This window comes from Simochromis diagramma, unplaced genomic scaffold (genome assembly GCF_900408965.1).
Source record: "Simochromis diagramma unplaced genomic scaffold, fSimDia1.1 OVJJ01000205.1, whole genome shotgun sequence".
In the NCBI taxonomy this organism is placed as follows: domain Eukaryota; kingdom Metazoa; phylum Chordata; class Actinopteri; order Cichliformes; family Cichlidae; genus Simochromis; species Simochromis diagramma.
The window spans coordinates 11058575-11073563 of record NW_024386782.1 but is presented as its reverse complement, the minus strand read 5'-3'; the positions used below and the strand labels follow the sequence as shown (position 1 = coordinate 11073563).

The 14989-nt window shown below is 39.7% G+C and overlaps 3 protein-coding genes across 3 annotated transcripts; 1 reads left to right on the top strand and 2 right to left on the bottom strand.

Moving 5' to 3' along the window:
• Nucleotides 1-11: 11 nt before the first annotated feature.
• arl14 (ADP-ribosylation factor-like 14) lies at nt 12-2865 on the top strand. The gene has a single exon (XM_040021818.1). It carries the CDS (start codon nt 2158-2160, stop codon nt 2758-2760), a length of 603 nt encoding a protein of 200 aa, XP_039877752.1. The 5' UTR covers nt 12-2157; the 3' UTR covers nt 2761-2865.
• Nucleotides 2866-5567: 2702 nt separating this feature from the next.
• On the bottom strand, nt 5568-8787 carry LOC120727504 (zona pellucida sperm-binding protein 3-like). Its single transcript, XM_040021799.1, has 8 exons — nt 8278-8787; nt 8035-8150; nt 7852-7955; nt 7505-7679; nt 7268-7385; nt 6495-6580; nt 6023-6291; nt 5568-5848 (listed from the first exon to the last, which is right to left on the bottom strand). The coding sequence occupies exons 1-8, from the start codon at nt 8677-8679 to the stop codon at nt 5751-5753; spliced, it is 1368 nt and encodes a 455-aa protein (XP_039877733.1). The 5' UTR covers nt 8680-8787; the 3' UTR covers nt 5568-5750.
• A 2711-nt stretch (nt 8788-11498) lies between these two features.
• LOC120727512 (interleukin-12 subunit alpha) lies at nt 11499-13551 on the bottom strand. Its single transcript, XM_040021819.1, has 7 exons — nt 13411-13551; nt 13184-13326; nt 13016-13102; nt 12841-12882; nt 12584-12688; nt 12315-12359; nt 11499-12157 (listed from the first exon to the last, which is right to left on the bottom strand). Exons 1-7 carry the CDS (start codon nt 13427-13429, stop codon nt 12026-12028), a joined length of 573 nt encoding a protein of 190 aa, XP_039877753.1. The 5' UTR covers nt 13430-13551; the 3' UTR covers nt 11499-12025.
• Nucleotides 13552-14989: the final 1438 nt, after the last annotated feature.

Here is a 14989-nt window from a genome sequence, read left to right as displayed (position 1 = left end):
TCTGTTGGAGACCTCCACTGGAGCACTCCAGTCTTAAGTGCCTTCCGTTGCAAATATAGATTTTGGGGAGATGCAAACAGCTTCTCATATTTTTACCTCAAGACATTTCTTTTAAAGAATCTAGCTAACAACAGTCACAAAGGCTAGGAGGGTGAGGTCACACTAAGATTGAGGGAAAACACGTGACCCGAGCGTTTCTGGGATGCTTCTCTCAGACCACAAATAGCTCTCTCACTCTCAGAGCTGCCGTCTGCAAGGTAACTCAACACCGCAGTCTTCAGCCTTGAAGCTCAGCGATGTCAAGTTCAGTGACACTCTGCACCAGGTGGCCAAACTCAGAATAGCCTCCACACGACTTCATCCAAATTCCTAAGACCAGTGTGGTCTAATAACTATAAAAATCAACAGCGTCACTCATCGGCTTTACGGGAACGCTTTGCCGCTGTTTATTTAAATTTGGCATGCTATACGAGAGATCAGTGCGCGTGGAAGACACGTGAGATTCACTAACAAGCAGGAATACACCACTTCTGGCTTTAAAAAACCCCTAGATCGTTTTTAGGAATCTTCTCGAAGTCCCAAACAACATGGGACAGCATGGCTCCAAATCTTCCATTGAAGCCCGTGCGATTTTTCAGAGGGATGGCGCAGCGGACATGTGCCAGAAAGCGGACACATGCTCTACCCCAGGCTCAGTTGTCCGCTTTCAGAAGAGGGTGACCAATCAGTCGGCCTGTCTTCACTCTTCCCCCCGGACAAGGCAGAAATCAGAACTCGACTCTTGGCCCCTGCGTCGCCGTGACACCGGAGGACTGGTGTACGTGATGGATAACCCAACCGGCGGGGTGTGGGTGAAGCCGGAGGAGAAATGGTCCAGATCTTGATACAAAAAACTGAAATACAAATGATTTAATCAGTGGAATCAGTTGAGCATCTTACAGAGTAGCAGATGTTGTTGATTTATCTTCCTGCTGTGAGGTGAGCCTCCACTGTGCCCGCCCGCAATGCAGTGAGGTGGATTCAATCGACCTTCACCTTACCGAGGATTTGGCTGGACGGATCATTGAGATGAACGGATGTTTCTTTATTCTGTTTACATGTTCAGTGTTAGACTGAGAGGGGGATGGTGAGGGGAGGTGATTAGCCACCGAGTCTATGTCTTTGGGTGCTCTATTATTCTGAATGATGTGAAGCAGAGTAAACAAAGGGAAGGGGCCTGGCTGTAATGCTTTGGTCGATGGTGTCATGGTGAAACCTGCACCCTACCAATGGCTGACCAACCTTTATTGATTTTGTCCACTTTCCTTTTTTAAAAAAAAATTATTTGACTTTTATTTCTGTTTATAATTACGCGTGTATGTGCTATACAACATACACGAGTATTAAAATACAATATTTTAAAATAACGATGGCATTTTGGATGTGATGGAGTGACCTTGATTTAGGACGGAATGTCCACAAGGGGTAAAAGCAAGTTGTGCGTGACGTGACCTCAAGTTTACGATGTTTGGCTGCTTCTGGTTTTCTAGAAGCACTGGAATCTGAGTAGATTTTTTTAATGTGCATGTCAGCGTGGAAACATCCATCTCATATTTAACATAGCTGACAAGCCCGTGTAGAAATTTGTTCGAATACAAGAACTGTGTGTATGCAAACAGGAAGAGCTTCGACGTTTTATTTATTTATTTATTTATTAATTTAAGTATCACTTATTTAATTCCGTGATTGGACATGTCATTCAAATTTCGAAATGTTGTAACAGTTTGAGGCATCCCAGTCACTAAGGCACCTTCCACTACGGTCCTTTTTAACTTTAACTGGTTTGGTGTAATTGGATATTATTTAGTTTTTAATATTTAAGTGTTTGAGTACCCGGTTTTGTTCTCAGTGCGCTTTTGACACTTTTACGAATGCACATTAGTCAGCCTGATATCTTCGGATAACAAACATAAAGTGATGGAATACATGACCAATAAAAGTGTAACTGGGGAACGGGAAACTTTGCCCTCTGGTGTGACGCCTTATCGGAACACAGTGCCTTAGCAGGGAACTAATGGCTTATCCATTAAACCTCGGTAAACGCACTAAGCAAACACCGCGTCAGACGGGCACAGTGCGGAGGATGTGACTGTCCCGCGTCAGTATCTGCGCTTCACCATGGGATTATGGGTTTCCAAACCTCAAGTGCAAGTTCTTCTGCTGGGTCTGGACAACGCTGGAAAATCGACTCTCCTCTACAAACTGAAGCACAACACTAATGTCAGCACCGTCCCTACCATCGGCTTCAACGTGGAAATGCTCGAGGCCAGAAAGAACAGGAGAAAAATAGCTATAACCATCTGGGATGTCGGCGGTCAAGGGAACATGCGCGCCCACTGGCCGAATTTCTACCAGAACGCTGGAGCTATCGTGTTCGTCGTGGACAGTGCCGACCAGGAGCGCCTGAACGAGGCGCAAAGGGAGCTGGAAAGAACTCTGAGAAATGATGAGCTCCGGGGCCGTCCGCTGATTCTTCTCGCCAACAAACAGGACGTCGACGGCGCGCTGAATGTCACTGAAATGAAGGACAGATTCAATATGAGAAAGATCTGCCAGGAGCGGGATTGTTTCGTTCAGCCATGCTCTGCGTCGACGGGATTTGGAGTTGAGGAGGCCTTTAAACGAGTGGTCCAAGTGATCAAACTTCCGTCAGAGCCAGGTGCAGTGAAAGACAATATCAAGGATACAGTGCACTACCTCAGAACAAACACCAAACATTAACATTTATTTATAAGCAATGTGTTATTTGACAATATGACGAATGAGCTCTGACACTACCTTCTGCTTTAATTCCTTTATATCAACAATAAATCGTATTTAAAGAAATGCCATGTTTTGGTTACATTTCTATGATTCTTACGCCCACGGAGACATGCACTAGTCATATAAACAGGTAAGCTGTTTATTAGGTGTGCGTTTAGAAACTGCATATCCGTATCTCCTTTTAATTATTAAACGCAATTCTGTTATCTCACAGTCGTGTATCTCACTGACAGCATCGTCAACCCAGGGGAAAAGCGCAACAAAGACAAGTGCAAATAGGTTTGGATGATTTAGTTGTGTTGCACTGACTCTCGGCTGTAAACAGTCTCCTTTGGCTAGTGTTTCATTTCACTTATGTAAGAAATGATAGATGCTGATAATCCACTGATTAGCTTTTCGCTTTCTAAATGGCTAGTCTGCAAAAACATAATCTAAATGTGGTAAATGCTGACTGTATTCATTTTACTAGGCTGTATTAGAGTCTGGCTGATTAAAGAGCAGATACTGTAGGCTTGGCAAAATTGTTGCTCTTGTTTTTTGTTTTCTTTATCTTTGTTATATCATATCACACCGAATCTATGAAGCATTAGATGCGATATGATAATAAATCGAGCCTCAGTGCTGAGAGTATTTAGCAGAAAATTAAGCTAAACCTGAACACTCACTTGGACACACTTTTTTAGGAAGAAATGGAGGAATTGGATGAAAACATTTTCCAGAGGCATACAGTTCATGTTGTATGGAAATTCACCTGGCGATATTTTGTGCGTTCTTCTCCAAAAATGCGCACTATAGTGACAAATATCTCGAATATCGAATACTTGAATCTATAGTGCTACGTGTTCGTGCCTTGTAGCTTGTCCGTCACAGGATTCCGGTCGTCGATCTCTTTCCGTCCCGAACCGTCTCCTCATATGTCGGCAGATGTTTGCATTCATCGTATGTTGGCAAATGCGCAGCGGCAGCTGGATCCGCCGAGCTGTCCGGTGTGCAGCTCTCCATAAGCATTTCTTGCGATGTGGTGGCCGCTGGCTGTCCATTTTGAGGTGGGATGTCCTGCCTTGATCTTGAACACAGCACCCTCTGGACAAAGTATCCCAACGCGAAGAGAAGCAGCAGAATAAGTATTCCAGAAAGTTTTCGGGTGACCATGGCGATGCTGTAGTACGTATAGTTCACCAACTCCGGGCAACAGGTTACAACAGAGGTGTTGTTTCCCTGCGTGCAGCATATCTGATCATTTCTGCAAAGGACGTCTCCGCATCTCCGGCTGCAATCAACAACCGTGTGAACAAAAAGGCAAGTAGTGAACAACGCCAGCAGTTGGTTTCTGAGGGAAAACATCGCCGATGTGTTCAACGGGATAAAACAACCCAGTGAGAGACAACAGCTAAAGCCCTGAAACAGGATGCAGGCGAGACGACGCAAATGTCCGGACTGAAACACTGACGCAGAGCATTATCCACTCACCGCATCCCCAGAGCATGGATAAAACGACGGACCAGGGTGGGTAATCAACAATCTTAAGTCTACGTATTAACAGTACCAATCGGCAGACGATAAACTGTAAGCATTCCCCGACTGAAAACGATCAGGCAGAGATCTGGACTTGCATCTGTAACCCCTGCAACGCATGAATATGCTAATAAAGCAGTGGCACTGAACTCCTAAGTGCTACTTCAGTGCGCTCCTGATTTGTTATGCACTTAGCAGGTTTATTGGTACAGCAACTCGTAAACAGCATACATATAGTGGCTTGTTCATCTGATATGCAAGTAAACAGGCGCCCGGGAAATCGACAAGTCGTGTCAGAAAGGCTGAAGAATGGCAATTAATCACGGAGATGGGAGGGGACGCTGAAAACAAAGTGGCCCGTGTAGACTGTTTCAGCACCGCGGACAGCGCTCATCACGCCCACCGAGGACAACAACAAGGGGCGCTGTCCGAGATGCTGACACCACAAAATCCAAAGAGCATAAATGCTCCACTTGGCACGAGCGCAAAAAAATTCCATTTGCAATATTAATACCACTTTGCGTACATCAAGGGGTCGAGCCAGGCCATCCCCTTAAAAGGCCGCAATGTTCAGTGGACGTCCATTTAAGATGATCCGTACATGATGAAATAAGTGCTACTAGGGAAGTGCTGCTCTTGGAAGGTGTTTGCCAAAACCCTAAAAGGCTGCTACACAAAAGCACAGAAGTGACACTTTCTAATGCTTATTAAACATATTTACTGATAAAGTGTAAAGCTGCTCTTTTATGAATAAAAAGTTAGAAGACAAAGATGCAACAGTTTCAGTAATCCATCTCTCCAGGGAGCTGTGACTAATGCGTTACTGGATATATCTGAAAAGCCAAGATTTTATATTGCATCAAATACCCCTCATTGTGACAATAATGTGGTTACATGAGTAGGCTGAGGGTAGTAATGGAAGGAAGCGCTCTCTAATAGCATGTCTGCATATCTTCTTAATTGATAATGGTTGGCATGTTAGATGAATCTTTACAGCTGGCAAAAGGATGCATTGTTTGCGTTCAAGTACACAAGTAATGCATCCTTTTGACATCCACTTCTGTTGCTCGGGGCTAATGAGCTTGAGTGCTTAAAAACCCAATGCTAATTAAATTGTTTGCTAGCTCCATATCAAGTTCAGACTGAAAATTACAGGATGTTGTGGATTTGTTCATGTTTGTTGTCTATAGCATAGAGTTATTTGTGGTAGAAAATACATAATTTAAAGAAACTGATGGCAAGCAGCACACACTTAAATGGCTGGAGAAGTTCAGACAAAACTTTATTTGAAAAATGTAACGGGCCTGATTGTGTTCTAGTGCAGAGGATGATCTACATTCATGGGGTTTGTGTACAGCATCCACAACATGTTTGTAAAGCCAGCAGAGAAATCTTTATTTTAACCCTCACTCTCCAGTAAAGCATCCCGAGTCTCAGGTGGTCTTCTTTGAAACTACCGTTTTTGGGTCTGCTAAACTTGTGATATGGTTACTGAACGGCAGCACAGTTAAGGGTCCCAGCTGGAGTCTCCCTGTAAAAACAGGGAAAAAATAAAAATAAAATACAGATCACAGTGTCTCACTCAGGTTTCTTTGAGCTCCACTCAAGGTTTAATTAAATCTCTGAAATACAAGTTCAACAGCAATCCAATTTTAATGAAAAGGTGTTTAATAGCAGAAACCCACTGACTTAAGATTGTACTCACGTGCTACATAGTCTGTTCCTCCATTCATTAATTTAGCAGAGGATTGCTCATGTTGTGTGTGCCTGCGCTGGTGTAATCTTGGACGGAAACGGACATAAGTTGCTGGATGATGTTTGGGACTGTTCTGGACTAAACCTTCCAGTGAAGACAAGGTGGGCCTTGCTTTGGCATTCATAGTAGTTTTAGGAGGTTGGGTGGACTGAGTTTCAACCTGGTGGGCAATATTACAGCTCCTACATGCCTCATCATTCCCGTCGACTGAACGCCACCTGGATAATGTGAAATTTTACATGTGTAAAATAAAATTACCCACTGTGAAATCTGATATAACAAATATAAATATATTGATTTTAGATTTTGTTTTTAGAGACATTGTTTTCATTATGTCCATCATGACTTATTTCCTGATAACATGGTAGCACAAATGGGCAACTGACCATTGCTGCACATAAAAATGACATGATTTTGGTACCTGTTCTCAGTTAAAGAGCAGGCCCGGTTTTGTGAGGTGGCAGTCATTGTGGCTGGAACAGCCTTTACATGGCAGGTTATATAAACCTGTGAATGAGACAAGAGTTAGGGACATAATTTGGCCAAAGACAGTTGAGATTAAGTCACTAACGACACCACTGCAGAACAGCCATCCCACTTCTTTGCTCTGAGAAACTCTTGAGTAGCTTCTACAGTATGCTTTAGGTCATTATCCCATTTCCACTGTGAAGCACAGTGATCGGTTTTGCAGTATTTGACTGAACCCATTTTTGTCCTTCTCCTATACTCTACGCACAAGATAAGAATAGTTTCTTTGTTTCATCTGTCCAAAGACATGGCCCAATGATGGCTACCTTCATATGCACAGACATTTCTTTGGCCCTTATATTTAAACTCATAGTGAAAAGATAAAATACAAACTCAACAATTTAAATCACCTTCAGATATTATGTCTCCATTTTTCATAAAAACAAAGAGAGAGCACTGCCTGTTGGCCAAGTGTGCAACTACATATAAAATTATTGTTATTCTTAAACAATAATGCAAAAATTTGGGTGAAACCCTTGAATTAGAGTGGAAAGCTTTCAATCGCACATTGATTTAAAAATCCACTGTGGTGTGGTAAAGAAGCAAAACTACAAAAATAGCATGTTTGGTTTGACAAATTATGGATCCAACTGTATATTACAGTAAAACACACACAGGTCTCATATTGAACATATGTACTGTGGAAAGCCATTATTTACTATCAACCTGGTTGCTGGGTGATTGGTAAAAAATGAAGGCTTCTAGCTGGAATCTCAGCTTGTGTTCCTCGGTTCTTGGCAGAAAACGTGAGCTGGAGTTTGTCAGGTAAGCATCAGTAAGACATCTGTTATGTAAAAAAATAAAGACAATTTAAAAATGAAAGCCTATGACATGATATGAGTTTTACTATATGGAAATATAGGACTCTTTATTGAGAATTAAAGATTTAGTAGTAGAACTCACCCATGCTCAACAAAATCATATCTTAATGCTACGTCTGCATCAGGAGTTGCTGTGCCAACACAATGGTCAATGTACACTCGCAGGGGCATGTGGTTACCAATAACAGCAGAGACTTCAAAATGAATCGAGTCACCAAGGAAATATGTATAAGACCCCCTCTGAAACGTCCAATCGTCTGCAAGATGGCAACAATTAAAAAAAATAAAATAATAAAGTACTTGTAAGCCTCTAATGAATATTTCTAAAACCTGTGATGGCATTTTAAAGATGAATCTTTGTGTGATGACGTTAAGTATGACTCTTAGCAACAGCAGAACAATGTTTCATGGCTGTCATCCTTGTAATACCGGTCATGAGAAGCAGATGAAAGTCTATCTGGTCTTCTGCTGAAGCTGTTACAACAAGTGGAACCCAGGTGGGATGCAGGGAAACGCCACCTACAGAATACTTCCTGGAAACAGACAGATTTCACACAGACACACAGATTTCCACAGCACACTGCAAACTTCTGTTCATGTGCATAGGCATACTTTTTGTAATGACATTCAACTGGAATAGCAGCTCCACCCAGCCTAAGCAAAGCATCAGATGAGGGCTCAGGTGAGTAGACGAGCACATTGGCATAGATAAGCTTCTCTTTTGTGGACTGAAAGCAAATGTTAACATTTTAGTCTGCAACTCACACTTCATTCATTTTGTTTTGTAAAAGGAGAAACTTTTGACCAGAACACAGCAGTGACTGAGCCACGCTCCAGAGAACTAGCAGTGCTTACTGAGAGCTTTGTTCCACAATCCACCAGCTGGGCCCGGATGGTGAACTCCGCCTCTCCCGATGGGACTGCTCCGCATACTCTCTCCTCACCCGCTGAAACTGAGCCGAGTCTCAGATGTCCGCCGTCCACCTGTAGGCCTGTGTCAAACATGTCAGCCTGCACCACGACCTCCATGGCATCCGGTTGGCAATTTACCGTGACCGGACGAGGGCGCTCCGTGCTCGGTTTCTGTTTTACCGCACCAAACTGAGGCTGGATGCGGCCATATGTCCCACCCTGGCTCAAGGAGTTTGTCACGCTTGACTCGCTGCTGTGAACTAACCGGCTGCTTTGTGCCAATGCGCAAACGGAATACAAAACGATAAAGCACCAAGAAACGAGGCCGTGCAGGTAACAGTCCATGCTTTAGTCAGATTTTTGGAAGGAGCGATGAGTCCCCCGACAACACAGCCTCTGAAAGAAAAAGCACCACAGCTGTAAGTGATTGCTCTCCAACACACCTGGTTTGACTGATTATAACCGTTTCACTGAGCATGCGTGCCCGTTACTTGAAACGTGACGACACAAAAGTGATTTTTTTGCTAAACAACAAGTTTAACTAAAGTGCAACAAGTTAAAAGCTTATTTTCGGCATAATTTTATTCATTTCGATTGTGTGGTCGTTTAGAAAATATAAATGCTATTGTATATATTTTCCACCAGGTGGCACTAAAACAGCTTAAAGTCAGTTTGTCGACAGGGATTGGATGATGTAATGGTGACTTCATTCCTCTGTTTAGAAGTGACTGTTTTTGCACTGAAGTTTGTATTGAGCCTTACAACTTATTACGCCAGCTCTACTGGGATGTTCGTGAAATGATATGACTTAATAACTACCTAAAGTAAATAAAAAATATTCTGAATTAATTCCAACTAAACCTGCCAACTAAACAAAAAAAATTACATTTATAAACTAGAAGGGGCAGCAGATGGGGCTTCTTTACCCTGGGTCCCCCTTAGTCTACATTCAGGTTGCCCCATCATAAACAGTTTCAAGTCTATACTGATGAAACTTGCATACATTTACATAGTATTAAATGAATTAACAAGGTATTTTCTGCTTGTGTGGTGCTTTCTTTCCTATCATGTTATCACATGTATTTGGATCTCCATCTCATTCTATCTTCTGTGCCTGATTGTGATCCTTTTCTCCCCTTTTTAAATTTTTTTTTTCTACCTCACATGTTTCTGTGGCAAAAATGTCGCACCTCTTTTCTCAGCCTCATAAGCCACAAATGTCAGCTGTGACAATTCAAACGAACAGGGAAGGGATGCGGACGGAAACAAAGTTATATTTCATTTTCAGTTCGGTTTTATGAATAAACAGTTCGCCTTACCTCTGCTTTCAAACCATCGTTCCCACAATTAACCTGTGTAACTTTCAGGTGGCACTTTAGGGCATTGACCTGATTAAATCAATTAAGTTTGTGTTCGAGTCAAGAAAACTTCAACAGCGTTTTACACGCTCACAAGTACAATGACGATGGTTTTTAGAGTATCCTGTTTGTCTGTTGCACAAGCATGTCCAAGCAACCTACACTAAATTCAATATCGAAACTGAAAGTGTGGCATGTTCGGATTTTTTTTCCTTTGTAAATAATGAATACAGTAGTTGATATTGTGAGAAATCAATGCGCTACTGCACACACCCAGAACTCTGCATAATGTATGACATCGTTTAGGAAACACCCAGTATATATCGTGTTACATGGAAGTGCTGTATCCTGAATGTCGTCACAGCCTGGATATGACTAAAACCTGCAATAATAATGGGAAATAAAACAAGCTTATCTCGGTATTTCATAGTTAATTATTTTGTGTGGACTTTTCTGTATAAATATGACACAAAACATCAAAAATAAAGTCCTAAAAGTAAAAAAAGGGAACAAAATTAAATAAAAGAGACAAAAACAGATTGAACATTACATATATTTAAGTGGCAACAGTATGTGAAGTGTCTGGTGTACAGCCTTGTGTAGCAGTAAGTGCAGCCTTACATTTCCTGGTCAGTCAGCTCTTGATCAGTCCTGCACACTGTCTTGGAGTACTTCTAACCAATTTCAGTCCATACAATGCATTTTCAGGACACTTGTTGATTTCTTCATGTTAACTGCTGACTTCAGCTCATTCCACATTTCAGTTGGATCAAGCTGAAGACTTGCTTGCAGTCTTGCTGCATGACCCGCACCTTCTTTTTTTATTGCTATAATTTAAAATTTATTCATCAAAGTACAGCTACAAAAATGAGCCCAAAGCATGATGTCACTACTATATAGCTTCACAGATGAGTGACGTTTCCTCTTCTGAAATGCAGTGTTCTTCTTTCTCCACAGGTAACACTGTGTTCATGAAGATGAATGTGTGAGGGGGTTTTAGCTGCTTAAAGGTTACCCACTGTGACCTCCCAACCCCGGAATAGGTGCTTTCCTCCATTTGCAGTAGGAAATCTGTCCGATTGTGGATTGGTTGTGTCCATACTTATCAACAACTCTGAAATCTTGTTTGTTTTTATCGTAAAACACTTCCACAAACACATGTTGGGAAGATTAGATTTTTTTTTCTGAATGTTTTTTTAGTAAATACAGGCTGCTGACTCATAGCTGACTCGCACCCTGCTGACTGAAAGCACCTGACTCTAATTTCACCTTTAAATTAATGGCTAATCACTGAAGTTCACACACATGTACGGATATGGAAGATTGGATTTATTTATTATTATTTAATTACCTGCTTGTGGATATAGTGTTAAAATCAGAACATGTTTTAGTTCATGGTTATTCAAAAATACTAAATAACAATTACAATAATGATTCTTTCTGTAAATCTTGGTCTTAACAGATTAACTATTTGATGCATTTCTTATTACATTGACTGTAATGGCACCATAATGAAGTGTCATAATCCAGTTTTTAAGTTTAATTTAACCCCTTGGACAGATACTGATTGACTTTCCTTCTTGATATCAGGCCACATTTTATTGGCATTTTATTATCACTATTTTATCATGACAATAATAGTCACCTGACTGTCATTATCTTAACTTGGGGATTTCCAAATGAAGCATGAACAAACACTATACTGTGGTCTCTTTGTAAATGTTCTTCATGGTGGGTTTAGTTTGCTACATGTTTATAGGAAACATAGAGCATTGTGATTGCTCTGTGGCAAAAACAAAGAAACAAAACAAAATCCATCAATGTGCAATCTACATTTTTTTGTTGTTTAAAATGTATTAAGGAATATTTTTTTCTTATAGTCCACAAATGCTTTTTATTGTTTTCAAGCTTGACCGTAAACTAACCATGTCTTTAGATTCTTATAAAGAGTTAAAGCAGTTATCTTGTTGTAACATATTTAAAATGAAAAAAATTAATTAATTAATCAGTGAACAAAAAAAGTGTAAACCAGCAGGTAGTATGCAGGAAAAAATATTTATTCAATGATTCTTAGAATCAAATAAATAACAACACGTTCAACATTTGAAAATAAATAGTCCAGAATAAAATAAATAAATAAATATCATTTTCAAGTCAGTAAACACAGTTAAATATAAGTCGTCAATTTTAAGATATGAGTTAAGTAATTTATGAAACTTTAAAGTATATTGAAGTGTTTTCTGTCACAGCAACATTAACTGACTGTCACCGTAGTTTCTGTAATTTCTTTCTGGAGCCTCTTGAGTATTCTTGTTCTGGAGCTCAGTGATGATTCATTTAGTGTATTCATCAGAGGTCATGTACGCAATCACTCGGTTTATTGTGACGGCACGGACCTGGAAGCCCTTCAGCACTTTGCAGAGGTGAAGTCTTTGGTCGAAGGAGGTTCCGATGTTTGCAGCAGCCTTAAAGAAACACAGAAACATTCTAAACGATTTGAAAGATTCATGTAATTAAATTTTGTTTCCCTAACAAGCCTAAATTTCTTTTTCAAAATATTAATGAGAAAGACCCGAAGAAGTGTGAAATCAAGCTTGAATTAAAAATAAATAGATCTCTTACCTCCCTTAAGGTCGAGTCTGATGCCGGAAATATTCCAAAGCAGTTCTGTTGAGAGCAAAAAAATTCTTATATGATATAAATAATGTAAATGTTGGTAGTTTGTGATTTCTCCTTTGTTAAGATTTTAAGATTTATTTTAGTACCCTGGCAAATCACAGTACGATAAAACAACATTCAGAGAGTGATTTTTATGAAAGAGTCTGCATTTATTTATTGAGAATTATGTAAAATCACAGTAAAAATGATAATAATTGTGTACAATCACATACCTTCATGAGTTCCCTGAGACTGAACAGAAGACTACCAACAGGCTGCGCTGCGAGAAATTCGTCATAGTACTTCAGATCCTCCCGAATGTTTTTCAAACATGAGCTCTACCGGAAAACACAGCAAGCACAACCACAATAAATGTCAAACATCATTTTAGATTTGCTTGGAATTATTTGGCTTCCATGTCTAGACCTTAACATGTTTATCAAGAATATAAAGAAAAGAAAAAAAATGATGAAGTGGCACAAAAACCTACCTGATCAAATCCTGATGTAGTGATTTCTGAGCATGCTGATCCCTGTGGGGGAAACACAGTTAAGTAATCAGAGGCACAGCTAAAAAAGACTTATCAAATGTTTGTTATGTCTTGTTTCCATTTCACAATGTATCCTGAAACAAAATGGAAGCAATCTGGTATTTAAAGTGGGTACCTGTGGTGCACACGCTGATGGTGTGCTGGTTTTTTTGTATAGCTCCATGTTCTGCTTCGTGCAGTCAATTCCACTAAACATGGTTTTCTGTTTGAGGACAAGTAATATTTAATAAAATGTAAACTGTAAGAAAAAAACCCTGTGGATTTGCATTCGTTGTAGGCCTACCTGGTTGAGTACATCCGTGATGTTCTGGAGCAGTGTTCTTGCGTATAATACACAGGAGTCTTGCATTCCCATCAGTGGCACAGATTGGCTGATCTGCCATAAAGGACAAGTGAGCACTAGGAGCAGCAGTGCAGGAGTGAAGTCTAGAAAAAGAAGAGAAAAATTAGATAACTGTAAAATATCTCTTGGGAAGATTAGACTCTTCAATCATGATACGTTATACTCACAGAGCTTGATGAGGGGCATCTTGGTTCAGAGTGGTAAGCTGTGTTCTTTGACTGTGTCTGGCTGAGCAGTGTTTTATATTCAGGCAGATGCAGGGAAATCCCTGCATCAGTCAATGGAGCAGATCCACTGTAAGTTGAAAGTGTGGGCTCAAGATTGTGTAGTTTCCTTTCTCACCATATAACCGTGGTTTGCTGAAACTAATGTCTGTTCATTGTTCAATTACCAAAGAAAACATATTGAAAGTTCATCACATATGCTCTTTTAAACTTTGATTGTGCACAGTTACGTCTAATATTTCTCAAAATATTGATCGCATCTAAGATATCATTAATCACAACTAAACTTATATAGCCTTTTAAGGATGAAAAATAATAAAAGAAAAAGGCTGAAACATTTTTTTATGTGACAAAAAACTGAAAAAAAAAACCCCCAAAACCACTCTAAATGGTCACATTTTATTCAGTCTTTATTAATAATCATGCTGGTATTTCAAGCCAGCAGGATATATATATATATATATATCCCAGAGGCCTGGGAGCCTCTGGTAGAGGACCCAAGCTTGAAGGATAAACCGCTCACATGGGCGTGCTGGGTGTTATATATATATATATATATACACATACATACATACATACATACATACATACACACACACACATACACACACACATATATATATATATATATATGTGTGTGTGTGTGTGTGTACTTCCTGAGATACTTTGTTATGTAATATTGCATTGATTTAATTTTACTGTCCCATTTTTGGGCTTTTTTAACAGCAATGTCCCAAATTTTGAGAAAAAAAGTATAATGAAGGCTTATAATAAACAGTTAAGTGATCATTAGTTTTTGCCATAGATTATTTTCCCACTGGTTGTAACTATGTAACACTAACCAAGGTTATTTTTGTCACCACGGCTTTTTCCCCCGTTGCTGGCGGTAAGTCCTTACAAAACTTAAGTGTCAACACATCACACGTGAAAGTGTGAATGTGAATAGAAACTAGACGGTGCCCTCGCTTCCTTCCTTGTGTAGCCTGCAGTCATTCAGTTGCAGTGTCAAGGCGTGATGCTTTCCTTGGAACGTGTGGATTTTTTTTCTTCTTGCAAATTCAGAAAAAAAGCAAAATGAATCTCATGAAAGTCGACACACTTGAAACATTTATTACGGAATCATTTTTTTTCTGGTCTTTTTTTTTTTACAATCATTATAGAATACATGTGTTCATGAATCAAGCAATAGAAAAAAGTGACTTTGTGTTAAATGACATTCTTAAAAAGCTTAGAATTAAAACACTAAAACACAACAAGGCATGTTGTTAATCCTTTTAATAAAGTATATTTTAACATTTCCATACATAAACATTTGAAACAGATAAAATAGATATACGCTTAGGCTGCGATTTATTAATATATGTTTTACATTTTCTGTGTTTACCATCTCTGATCGTTATTAAATTAAGAAAATGGAATTGCATATTTCTATTAAGAGACTATCTGTGTGGAGATGCCTGTTCCTTTTTACAGCTTTGTGTAAACTTTGAAAAAAATGAACTTTTTGTGTCTTCTACTGAGC